Source organism: Gopherus flavomarginatus, chromosome 11 (genome assembly GCF_025201925.1).
Source record: "Gopherus flavomarginatus isolate rGopFla2 chromosome 11, rGopFla2.mat.asm, whole genome shotgun sequence".
NCBI lineage: Eukaryota > Metazoa > Chordata > Testudines > Testudinidae > Gopherus > Gopherus flavomarginatus.
The window spans coordinates 1898930-1911178 of NC_066627.1; the positions used below are offsets into that span (position 1 = coordinate 1898930).

At 41.7% G+C, this 12249-nt stretch overlaps 1 protein-coding gene and 1 pseudogene across 1 annotated transcript; both read left to right on the top strand.

Annotated features, from left to right (window-relative positions):
• Positions 1-2978: 2978 nt before the first annotated feature.
• Positions 2979-4525, top strand: LOC127031686 (olfactory receptor 6C75-like; annotated as a pseudogene).
• Positions 4526-4917: 392 nt separating this feature from the next.
• On the top strand, positions 4918-5865 carry LOC127031687 (olfactory receptor 49-like). The gene has a single exon (XM_050918764.1). The coding sequence runs from the start codon at positions 4918-4920 to the stop codon at positions 5863-5865; it is 948 nt and encodes a 315-aa protein (XP_050774721.1).
• Positions 5866-12249: the final 6384 nt, after the last annotated feature.

A 12249-nucleotide genomic window follows, 5' to 3' on the forward strand; every position in this document is an offset into this window, starting at 1 on the left:
TTCACAACCTCCTGGGGTGACCTATTCCAGTACTTAGCTATCCTTCACGTTAAAAAGTTTTCTCTAATATTGAATCTAAATCTCCCTCACTGCAGATTAAGCTCTTTACTTCTAGTCCTACATTCAATGGACATGAAGAACCACTGGTCATTGTCCTCTTTAGAGCAGCCTTTCACGTATTTAAAGACTGTTCTCAAGTCTCTCCTCTGTCTTCTTTTCTCAAAACTGAATAGGCCTCGTTTATTTTAACCTGTCTCACGGATCAGGTTTTCTAAATCTTGTATCATTTTGGTTTCTCTCCTCTGGACTCTCTCCAATTTGTCCACATCTTTCATTTAAGTGAGGCACCCAGATCCGGACACCGTAGTCCAGCTGAGGCCTCACGAGTGACAAGAAGAATAGGACAATTACCTCCCAAGTCTTAGTGACACCACTAGTATTACACCCCAGAATTATATTGGCCTTTTTTGCAGCAGCATCACATTATTGACTCATGCTCATTTTGTGATCTACTCTAACCCCTACCTGCTTTTCAGCAGTATCATCTCTAAGACAGTTAGTCCCCATTTTGTAGATGTGCATTGGATTTTTTTTCTTCCTAAGTGTTGTACTTTCCACTTGTCTTTATTGAATTTCAGCTTGTACATTTCAGACCAATTCTCCAATTCGTCAAGGACATTTTGAATACTAATCCTGCCCTCAAAAATGCTAGCGACCCCTCCCAGATTGGTGTCATCCACCAATGTAATAAGCCTACTCTCCACTCCATTTTCTAAGTCATTAATGAAAATATTGAAAAGTACCAGAGCAAGGACACACTGCTGTGGGAGTCCACTGGCTAGGTCCTCCCACTTTGACAGTGAATAATTGATAACTGTGCTTTCACTATGGTCTTTCAATGAATTTCACACTAACTTTATATTTCATCTGGGCCACATTTTCCTAATTTGCCTAAGAGAATGTCATGCGGGACTGTGTCAAAAGCATAACTAAAATCAGGATATACCACATCTAGAGGTTCCCAACTATCCATCAGGCCAGTAACTGTGCCAAAGGACATTAGATTTGTATGCCATGGTTTGTTCTTCTCAAATCCATGCTGGGTGTTACTTAAAACCCTGTTATCCTCTCAGTGCTTAAAATGTGATCATTTAAAAAATTGTTCCAGTATCTTTCCAGGTGTCAAAGTTAGGCTGACTGCTCTATAATTCCCCAGATCCCCTTTCTTTCCCTTTTCTAAAGACAGATGCTATTTTTGATTAGATTTTTGACATTGTGATTAATAAACTAGAATGATACACAATTAACACAGCACACATTAAATGGATTAAACAGTGTCTAAGTGAAAGGACTCCACATAGAAATGTATCAGGGCAATCATCATTGAGTGAGTGTGTTTGTACTTGGGTTGATTCTTGGTCGTGCACTTTTAAATATTTTCATCAATGACATGGAAAGAACACAAACAAATAAAAATTAGCAGTGAGGGCATTTCATCATTGAAACAACTTTCTCAGCATTTTGGTGGATTTTCCAGCACTGAATTTTTAAAAATTATAATGGGATGTTTTTCTAAAGGAGGTGCAGAACAGGAGTTAATTCAGGGAAAGGTCTTTGGCTTGTGTTATAGACTCATAGACTCTAGGACTGGAAGGGACCTCGAGAGGTCATCGAGTCCAGTCCCCTGCCGTCATGGCAGGACCAAATACTGTCTAGACCATCCCTGATAGACATTTATCTAACCTACTCTTAAATATCTCCAGAGATGGAGATTCCACAACTTCCCTAGGCAATCTATTCCAGTGTTTAACTACCCTGACAGTTAGGAACTTTTTCCTAATGTCCAACCTAAATCTCCCTTGCTGCAGTTTAAGCCCATTGCTTCTTGTTCTATCATTGGAGGCTAAGGTGAACAAGTTTTCTCCCTCCTCCTGATGACACCCTTTTAGATAACTGAAAACTGCTATCATGTCCCCTCTCAGTCTTCTCTTTTCCAAACTAAACAAACCCAATTCCTTCAGCCTTCCTTCATAGGTCATGTTCTCAAGACCTTTAATTATTCTTGTTGCTCTTCTCTGGACCCTCTCCAATTTCTCCACATCTTTCTTGAAATGTGGTGCCCAGAACTGGACAGAATACTCCAGTTGAGGCCTAACCAGCGCAGAGTAAAGTGGAAGAATGACTTCTCGTGTCTTGTTTACAACACACCTGTTAATGCATCCCAGAATTATGTTTGCTTTTTTTGCAACAGTATCACACTGTTGACTCATATTAAGCTTGTGATCCACTATGACCCCTAGATCTCTTTCTACCATACTCCTTCCTAGACAGTCTCTTCCCATTCTGTATGTGTGAAACTGATTGTTCCTTCCTAAGTGGAGCACTTTGCATTTATCTTTATTGAACTTCATCCTGTTTACCTCAGACCATTTCTCCAACTTGTCCAGATCATTTTGAATTTTGACCCTGTCCTCCAAAGCAGTTGTAATCCCTCCCAGTTTGGTATCGTCCGCAAACTTAATAAGCGTACTTTCTATGCCAACATCTAAATCGTTGATGAAGATATTGAACAGAACCGGTCCCAAAACAGAACCCTGTGGAACCCCACTTCTTGCAGGAGATCAGACTGCATTATCAGAATGGTGCCCACTAGATTTATAATCTCTGTTTCTATGGAAAAAAGGTTAAAATGTATGGTTTTTTAAAAGAAAATATTTTCATTTTTCCTTCCCCTCCAGCTCTCTCTCTCTCTCTCTCTCTTTGCAATTATCAGTCATTTTCCTCTGAGATCCTCTGCTTGATTCTAATTTCTCTGTCAGGATCTATTCATAGAACCTAAGTCTGTTGGGCACCTACCTCCCATTGAAGAGATTTTTTCTATTTAGACATGGAGTTTCCCCTGAGATTATTCTGTTCTCATGGTGTTATCCACTCTGGGTTTGATATTTGTATTTTTTTTCTTTAAAGATGAGCCAAAAATGAAGAACCAGACCACTGTGGAGGAGTTCATCCTCTTGGGCCTGTCCAGCAACCGCCATTTAATCATCATCCCATTTGTGGTTCTATTACTTGTCTTCCTGCTGTCCATAATGAGAAACATCCCTGTTGTCATCCTCACCCTCAGGGACCATCACCTCCAATCCTCCATGTATTTCTTCCTCAGGAACTTCTTCCTCTTGGAAATCTGTTTCACTTACATCATCATGCCCAGTTTCCTCTACAGCCTCCTGACAGAGAGAAAATCTGTTCCCCTCCCTGGTTGTTTCCATCAGCTGTTGTTGTTCTTCCTCCTGGGTGCCTCTCTGTTTAGCAATGGGTGTTGTCATATCCTTTGACCGCTACATGGCTATCTGCAGTCCCTTGCTTATGGCACCATCATGAATGGCAGGGTCTGCTTCCAGTTCGTGCTGGGCTGTTGGGTGATGAGTTTTCTCTTAATCTTTCCTCCAATATTTATGGTTGTGTTCTTGCATTTCTGTGGCCCCAATGTCATAAACCACTTCTACTGCAACTCAGCCCCATTGCTCCAACTCTCCTGTGTAGACACGGGACACATTGAGGTAAAGCTCTTGGTTGTAGCTGTAGTGGTCTTACCTGGCACTTTAACAGTCACCATAATTTCCTATGGTTGTATCATCTGTACTGTCATGTGGATCCCATCCACCACAGAAAAGAAAAAGGCCTTTTCCACCTGCTCACTCACCTCCTGGTTGTTGTGATATTGTACAGTAGCACCATCTTCAGGTACATCCGACCAGGTCAGCGGGGCACTCGGAACTTTGACAAAGATGTGTCTTTTCTGTACTGTGTGTTGGCCTTGCTGTTTATCCCCTACATTTACGCTCACCATAAAGAACAAGTCGAACAGGGTCTGAGGGACATCTGTGGCGAAGCATTTTCTAAGTGCTTCAGGTTAGGTCCATTCATTGCAATTAGGCAGGGTGGGCAGGGATGGAGTCCCTGACCTCTGTTTGCCAGAAACTGGGAATGAGCAACAGGGGATGGATCACTTGATGACTACCTGTTCTGTTCATTCCCTCTGGGGCACCTGACATTGGCCGCTGTCGGTGAACAGGATACTGGGTTAGATGGACCTTTGGTCTGACTCAGTATGATCATTTGTATGTTATGTAAGGTAGAGGGTGATAAATTGTTCTTCTTACCCACAGAGGACAGGACAAGAAGTAATGGGCAAAAATAGCAGCAAGGGAGGATTAGACTGGCCATTAGGAAAAATCCCCTAACCATCAGGCTAGTTAAGGACTGAAACAAATTGCCTAAGGAGGTTGTGGTATCTCCGTCAGTGGAGGTTTTTAAGAAGAGGTTAGACAAGCACCTGTCAGGGATGGTGTAGATAAAACTTAGTTCTTCCTCAGGGCAGGGGACTGGACTAGATGACCACTCAAGGTCTCTCCCACTCCTACATTTCTAGGATTCTAGGATTTTGAGGGCAAGAAAAAGCAAAAACAAGAGATGGAATTGTTTTCCGTATGTTCTAGCCGTTTGTTTTCTTTTCAGCCAGTAAAACTGTGACAAAAAAGAAAATTCCAAACTTTCTGAGTGTGTCCTGGTATCCTCAGGGATGCTGCACCACTCAGTAGCTAATTGGTCTCTGAAGGAATTGCAGTGCCAGAAGGAGTGGAAAAAGAACCATGGGAACTGGAAATAAGTAAAATGGGACTGGAAATAGTGTTGGGCATTTGCTGCAGGCAACAAACATAACAAGCCATCTCCATGCTCGGTTTCATTACAAGACCTTGATTTCCTATATCTAAATGAGGGCATTGCAACATCAGAGCTATATTAGTAAAACATATTACTTCTGACACAAGTTCGCTAGGTGATCCATTGCTAGATATCGTAGGTTCCCTTGAAATTTGTATTTTTATTCAAACACCATGTAAGTGAGCAGCCACCATGGAGAACCAAACTGCAGTGACAGAGTTTATCCTTCTGGGCTTCACAGATATTTGCAGGCTGCAGATCCTGCTCTTCGTTTTGTTACTTATCACCTATGTCTTGACCTTAGCTGGAAACATTCTCATTATCTCCATCACTCTGGTGGACAGGTGCTTCCAGACGCCCATGTATTTTTTCCTCAGGAATTTCTCATTTTTGGATATTGGCTTCACCTCAGCGTCCATCCCAAAAGTTTTGTTCAACCTGGCATCAGGTCATCAGTCCATATCTGTGGCTGGGTGTTTTTCACAATGTCTATTTTATCTCACTGTGGGCACTGCTGAGTTTTACCTGTTGGCGGCCATGTCCTTCGATAGGTACATAGCCATCTGCAACCCCCTGCACTACACATCCATCATGACCAGTCACTTCTGTGACTGGCTGGTGCTGGCCTCTTGGCTTATTGGTTTAGGATATGTGATCGTCCCGCTTGTTCTATTGTTCCGGTTGCCATTCTCTGGCCCCAACATCATTAACCATTTCTTCTGTGACAGTGCTGCATTGCTTGAACTTGCCTGCACAGACACCCGGCTCCTAGGACTCCTGTCTTTCCTCTTGGCCACAGGCAGCATACTGGGCACTTTAGCCATCACTGTCGTCTCCTATTTCAAGGTCATCTCCGTGGAGATGCGCATCCCCTCCACAGCCGAGAGGCAGAAAGCTTTCCCCACCTGCTCCTCTCACATCACCGTGATCTCCATCACCTACAGCAGCTGCATTTTCGTGTATTTCACACCCACATGGAGAAGCAGGCTGGACTTGCGCGGAGCTGTGGCTCTTCTTAACAACGTTGTGTCCCCTCTGCTCAACCCCTTCATCTACAGCCTGAGGAACAAACAGGTGAAAGAGGCCTTGAGGGACGCACTCAGCCAGAGCGCGGTATTTTCTAAGAACCCAAAGATGTGACACGAGGTGACAAATGTAAACAATGATCAATGGATTGATCTAATCTATCATCTGACCTGATCTATCTATCTAATAAAGGTACATACTCATTTCAAATTATGTTGAGTGGGGACGTCCGGAATAGGAGGAAAGGTTTCAGACCCTGGCCCTCTATTACTGAGGCCTTGGACTTTGCCTTTGCACAGTGCTTTTCAAATATTGCAAAGTCTTTACCCTTCAGAGAGCAAACCTGGTTTTGTTTCTAACATAAGAACATAAGAACACTAATACTGGGTCAGACCAAAGGTCCATCTAGCCCAGTAACCTAATGACAGTGGCCAGTGCCAGGTGCCCCAGAGGGAATGAACACAACAGGGAATCATCAAGTGATCCATTCCCTGTCACCCATTCCCAACTTCTGGCAAGCAGACGCCAGGGACATCATTCCTGCCCATCCTGGCTAATAGTCATTGATGGACCTATCCTCCATGAACTTATCTAGTTCTTTTTTTAACCCTGTTACAGTCTTGGCCTTCACAACATCCTCTGGCAAGGATTTCCACAGGTTGACTGTGTGTTGTGTGAAAAAATACTTCCTTTTTTTGTTTTAATCCTGCTGCCTATTAATTTCATTTAGCGACCCCTAGTTCTTGTGTTTTGAGAAGTAGTAAACAAGACTTCCTTATCTACGTTCTCCACACCAGTCATTATTTTATAGACATCTGTCATATCCCCCCTTAGCCATCTCTTTTTCAAGCTGCAAAGCCCCAGTCTTATTAATCTCTCCTCATACGGAAGCCATTCCATACCCCTACTCATTTTTGTTACCCTTTTCTGAACCTTTTCCAATTCTAATAGATCTTTTTTGAGCTGGGGCGACCACATCTACACGCTATATTCAAGATGTGGGGTACCATGGATTTATAGAGAGGTAACATGATATTTTCTGTTCTATTATCTATTTTAATTATTCCCAGCATTCTGTTCGCTTTTTTGACTGCCACTGCACATTGAATGGATGTTTTCAGAGAACGATCCACAATGACTCCAAGATCTTTCTTGAGTGGAAACAGCTAATTTAGATCCCATCATTTTATACGTATAGTTGGGATTATGCTTTCCAGCAGGCATTACTTTGCATTTATCAACATTAAACTTCATCTGCCATTTTGTTGCCCAGTCATTCAGTTTTGAGAGATCCTTTTTAGCTCTTCGCAGTCTGCCTGGGTCTTAACTATCTTTAGTAATTTTGCATCATCGGTAAATTTTGCAACCTCACTATTTACCTCTTTTTTCCAGATCATTTATGAATATGTTGAATAGGACTGGTCCCAGAAAAGACCCTTGGGGGACCCCAGTATTTACCTCTCTACATTCTGAAAACTGACCATTTATTCCTACCCTTTGTTTCCTATCTTTTGACCAGTTACCAGTCCATGAGAGGACCTTCTCTGTTATCCCATGACAGCTTACTTTGCTTAAGTGCCTTTGGTGAGGGCCCTTGTCAAAGGTTTTCTGAAAATCTAAGTACACTATACCCACTGGATCCCCCTTGGTACACATGCTTGTTGACCCCCTCAAAGAATTCTAGTAGATTGGTGAGGCATGATTTCCCTTTACTGATACCATGTTGACTCTTCCTCAACAAATTATGTTCATCTATATGTCTGGCAATATTGTTCTTTATTATCATTTCAACCAGTTTGCCTGGTACTGAAGTCAGGCTTACAGGCCTGTAATTGCCGGGATCACTTCTGGAGCTCTTTTTAAAGATTGGTGTCACATTAGCTCTCCACCAGTCATCTGGTACAGAAGCAGATTTAAATGATAGGTTACAGACTGCAGTTAGTAGTTCTGCAATTTCACATTTAATTCCTGCAGAACTCTTGGGTGATACAATTTATTAACTCTGTCTGGATCTGTGGACTGCTCATGTAATTAAGAGAAAAATCATTGTAGAATTCATTGTAAAGTGACTCTCTGTATTACATGTAAGCCCCTTCCTTTTCAGTTTAAACTGATTTTTACCAAAAAACTCACATGTTTTACAAAAAGTATTATTCAGCTTTTTTCTGATTTTCACCCTACTTTTATATCATTCAAATATTAAAAAATAACTTGTTTTATTGGGGACATACGATACATGGCATGAGATAGATGTATTACACCAATACAATAGTCTGTGTGTATGTGCAAAGCTGCCTGTTGAAGTCAGGCTATGGTTTAGTTTTGAAGATACACACACTAAACACACAGGCACGCACGGACACTGAAGTGCATGAGCATCTGAACGTGTTGATGAAGCTCATGCCCACCACGTACGCAGTACAAGCTGCTGGCAGATAATGGTTTAAAGATTTGACACTCTGAAGTGGGAAATAAACAAAAATCTGCATCAGAATACGTTTCAGAACACAAGGAAGTATTCAAAAGTTTTAAAAAAACAGGAGAAAAGGATAATGTTGAATGTATATGCTGCAAATGGTGTGGCCCAATTATTAAATATACATATTTAGAGGTTAATAGTTGTAAAGTCTACAACAGTAACTGTTCTAATGAAAAGTTTTATTTGGGGATTAGAGAAATATTGTTTTCTTAAACTCAGATTTAGAAGCCAAAAGCTCATTTTCAAAGGGGATTTAGGCATTTATGAGTCTAAATTCCTATTTCAATACTGTCAGGGTTCCCTTCCCACTCTGAACTCTGGGGTGCAGATGTGGGGACCTGCATGAAAGACCTCCTAAGCTTATTTTTACCAGCTTAGGTTAGAAACTTCACCAAGGCACAAATCCTTCCTTGTCCTTGGAACAGTATCGCTGCCATCACCAAGTGAGTTAGACAAAGATTCAGCAAAAGAACCACTTGGAGTTCCTTTTTTTCCCAAAATATCCCCCTAAGCTCCTTCACCCCCTTTCCTGGGAAGGCTTGAGAGTAACCAAGGTGAGCACAGACCAGACCCTTGGGTTTTTAGGTCACTAAAACCAATCAGATTTGTAAAAAACAGAACTTTATTATAAAGAAAAAGTAAAAGAAGCACATCTGTAAAATCAGGGTGGAAGGTATCAAGGTTTTTCCCCCCACTTTGAACTTTAGCGTCCAAAAAATGTGGACCTGCATGATCACTTTTAAGCTTAATTACTAGCTTAAATCTGGTACACTGCCACCAGCCAGAAATTCCAATGTCTGGCACACTCCCTGTCTCCCCAAAAGCTTTCCTGGGGAACACAAATCCAAAACCCTTCTTTCCTGCCGGACCTTCCCCTCCCTGGGTTGCCTTGAGAGGCTTCACACAGATCCAAACTCCTTGGATTTTTAAACAAAGAGGGATTACCCTTCCCTCTCCTTTTTCCCCCACCAATCCCTGGTGAGTTCAGACCCAATCCCCTTGGGTCTTAAACAAGAGAAAAAATAAATCAGGTTCTTTAAAAAAGAAAACTTTTAATTAAAGAAAGAAAAAGTAAAAATTATCTCTGTAAAATCAGGATGGAGAATGCTTTACAGGGTATTCAGATTCATATAGACTAGAGAGACCTCCCCTGCCCCCAGCCTTAGATTCAAAGTTACAACAAACAGAGGTAAAAATCCTTCCAGCAAAAGAAAAACATTCACAAGTTGAAAGAAAACAAACATAAGACTAATCCGCCTTGCCTGGATACTTACAAGTTTGAAACATGATAGACTGATTCAGAAAGATTTGGAGAATCTGGTTGTATGTCTGGTCCCTCTTTGTCCCAAGAGTGAACAACCCCCAAAACAAACAGCACAAACAAAGACTTCCCTCCACCGAGATTTAAAAGTATCTTGTCTCCCTATTGGTCCCCTGGTCAGGTGTCAGCCAGGTTTACTGAGCTTCTTAACCCTTTACAGGTAAAAGAGAAATTAACCCTTAACTATCTGTTTATGACAGAAGGTAATTCACAGAGTAATCAGATTCAAAACACAGAGGATTTGCCCTCTAGGCAAAGTTACAAAAACAGGGATAAACCTCTCTCTTAGCACAGGGAAAATTTACAAGCTAAAACAAAAGATAACCGAATGCATTTCCTTGCTATTACTTGCTATTTCTGTAATATTGGATGCTTAGTTCAGATGTGGTTTTAGAAGATGTATTTTCCCTGCCCTGGTTCCTCGCTGACCAGGAGAGAACACACAAAGAGACAAAACAAACAACCTTCCCTCACAGATTTGAAAGTATCTTCTCCCCTTATTGGTCCTTTTGGTCAGGTGCCAACCAGGTCATCTGAGATTCTTAACCCTTTACAGGTAAAGGCAGGATTAACCCTTTACAGGGAAAGGAGAGACTTTATGCTACTCCTTAGCTGTATGTTTTATGACAAATACAGAAAATAAACTAACTGCACAGCCCTAATTGTCACCTACCACACCCACACTCAACCCACAGGGCTAGCTTTAAACAATTAAACAGTTACAACCCAAGCAGGATGGGGGCCACATCCTGAAAGAAATCTAACCCAACCCCTGCCTCTTCTGGCCATCCTACAACCCCTCAATCTGACTGAGCTCATCGTCAGAAGTAAACTCCCCAGGGCGCAGGACACAGCACCACAATGCATCACCAGACCTTGCCATAACGACAGGTGCAAAACCTGCAGCCATCTCTCTACTTCTACAATGATCAGCACCCCCTGAAACACACCTTTCAAGATCCATGGACCGTACATGCCTATCCTAACATGTGGCATTATGGGAGGATGGATCACTTCACGATTACCTGATCTGTTCACTAATCCCCCTTTTTTGTCCTATGACTGCAGAGGTGTTAACTGGCCACTTCACCTTGTGCCTTCACCAACAGAAGCTGCTCCAATAAAATATATCACCTCACCCACCTTCTCACTCTCATATCCTGGGACCAGCATGGATGCAACACTCCAAACACTTAAATTGCATGGACAGACAATGAGGTTTAAACTTTTGAAAAGTCTGAGACAGAGAGAATAAAGCTGGAATTTTCCAAGGTCCCTAAGATATGTAAATACCCAACTTCAATTCATTCAAAATGGATTTTGTGTGTTTAAATCTCTTAGGTGGCTTTGAACATCTGAATCTAAGGGTTAGGGTATTTAGACATTCCTGCACTCAATGTTGCAATGCTAAACTGATTTAGGAGCTAAAGAGAGAGATATAAAAAAATGTGGCCCTTAAATTTCAATCTGAGTTGCTACTCAAATTTCAGGGCCCTGGGGCTGTTCTAGCTGGAAGTAGAAATTGATGGAGTCTGGTATTGTGTTTTATTCAATCTTGTTTATTTACAAAGAATGTACAAAGTTCTGTTTCTCTGAACACAAGCAGAGCCAAGAACGAAAGCTCATAACAGTTTTTCAGGTGTTGCTGTGCTCAGAGTCACAACGCCTAATTGCTTTAGCAGTCTACATTTCATTTTCAAAAAGTGATGTAGGCATTTGGACCTAGGTATTTAAGTATTGCTGCTCAGCCTTGCAATGTCTAACTGATTCAAGAGCCTAAATCTCATTTTCAAAAGGGATTTTGAATCCCATTGAGTGTAAACATCTAAATACCTTAAAAATCTGGAAACCTAAATCCAATTGACTGTCAATGGGATTTTGCATCCTAAGGGCCAATTTTTAAAGGTATTTGGAGATTTTCAAAAGCACTTAGGTCACTAAAACCCATTCAAATCAGTGAGTTTCAGGGTTTCTCAAATGTGGTCGCTGCCTGCCCTACACAATGGGTGACCCCTGTTTGAGAAACCTGATCTATGTGACTTTGAAAATTCCAATAGACACCTAAATACCTTTATAAACCTGGGCCAATTTCTCAGAAGGCATGATACTATAGTCACGTTTACTATTTCCATTCCGTGTTGTGCCATGAAAATGAGTGAATCTGCAAATGGTGAAGGAGTTCATTGGCTTGCCCATAGCAAGCAAACAAGTGTGTCCCCAAATGTTCAGAAGAAAGGATCAGGAGTGTTTTCTCAGCAAAGCACATTAGCTAATTGGTCTCGGGTCACAGCCAGTGGTGAAGAAGAATTCCATGCACCACAATTCTTAAAAAAACAGCGGCTATTTGTCACAGAAGCAAACACCGAAGTCTGTCCCCATGTTTTGTTGGACCACAGACCTAATTTGGAGCATATCAGTTCAGTAGCTGCAAGATTGCAAGTTTTTCCGTTCCTGCTCCATGTATTTCAGAGATCTCCAACATCACAGCATCTGAGCGAGGATGCACGATGCACGACTGCCGGTGTGGGAGTTTAGAGTGACAATGAATTGAAGAACTTGGTGGGTATTGTTATCATTGTCATAGTTTATGTTTTGTTTTGTTTGTGGGACCATATTGGAGCCACCCATGGCCTAGATGGAGATGGAGTCTGTGCTTAAACAGCTTTTAATGTTAGTGCATAATGTGACACAACTCTGT

What these genes read in the sequence shown, in the direction of transcription:
- LOC127031687 (XM_050918764.1), top strand. Translation starts at nt 4,918, where the DNA reads ATGGAGAACCAAACTGCAGTGACAGAGTTTATCCTTCTGGGCTTCACA.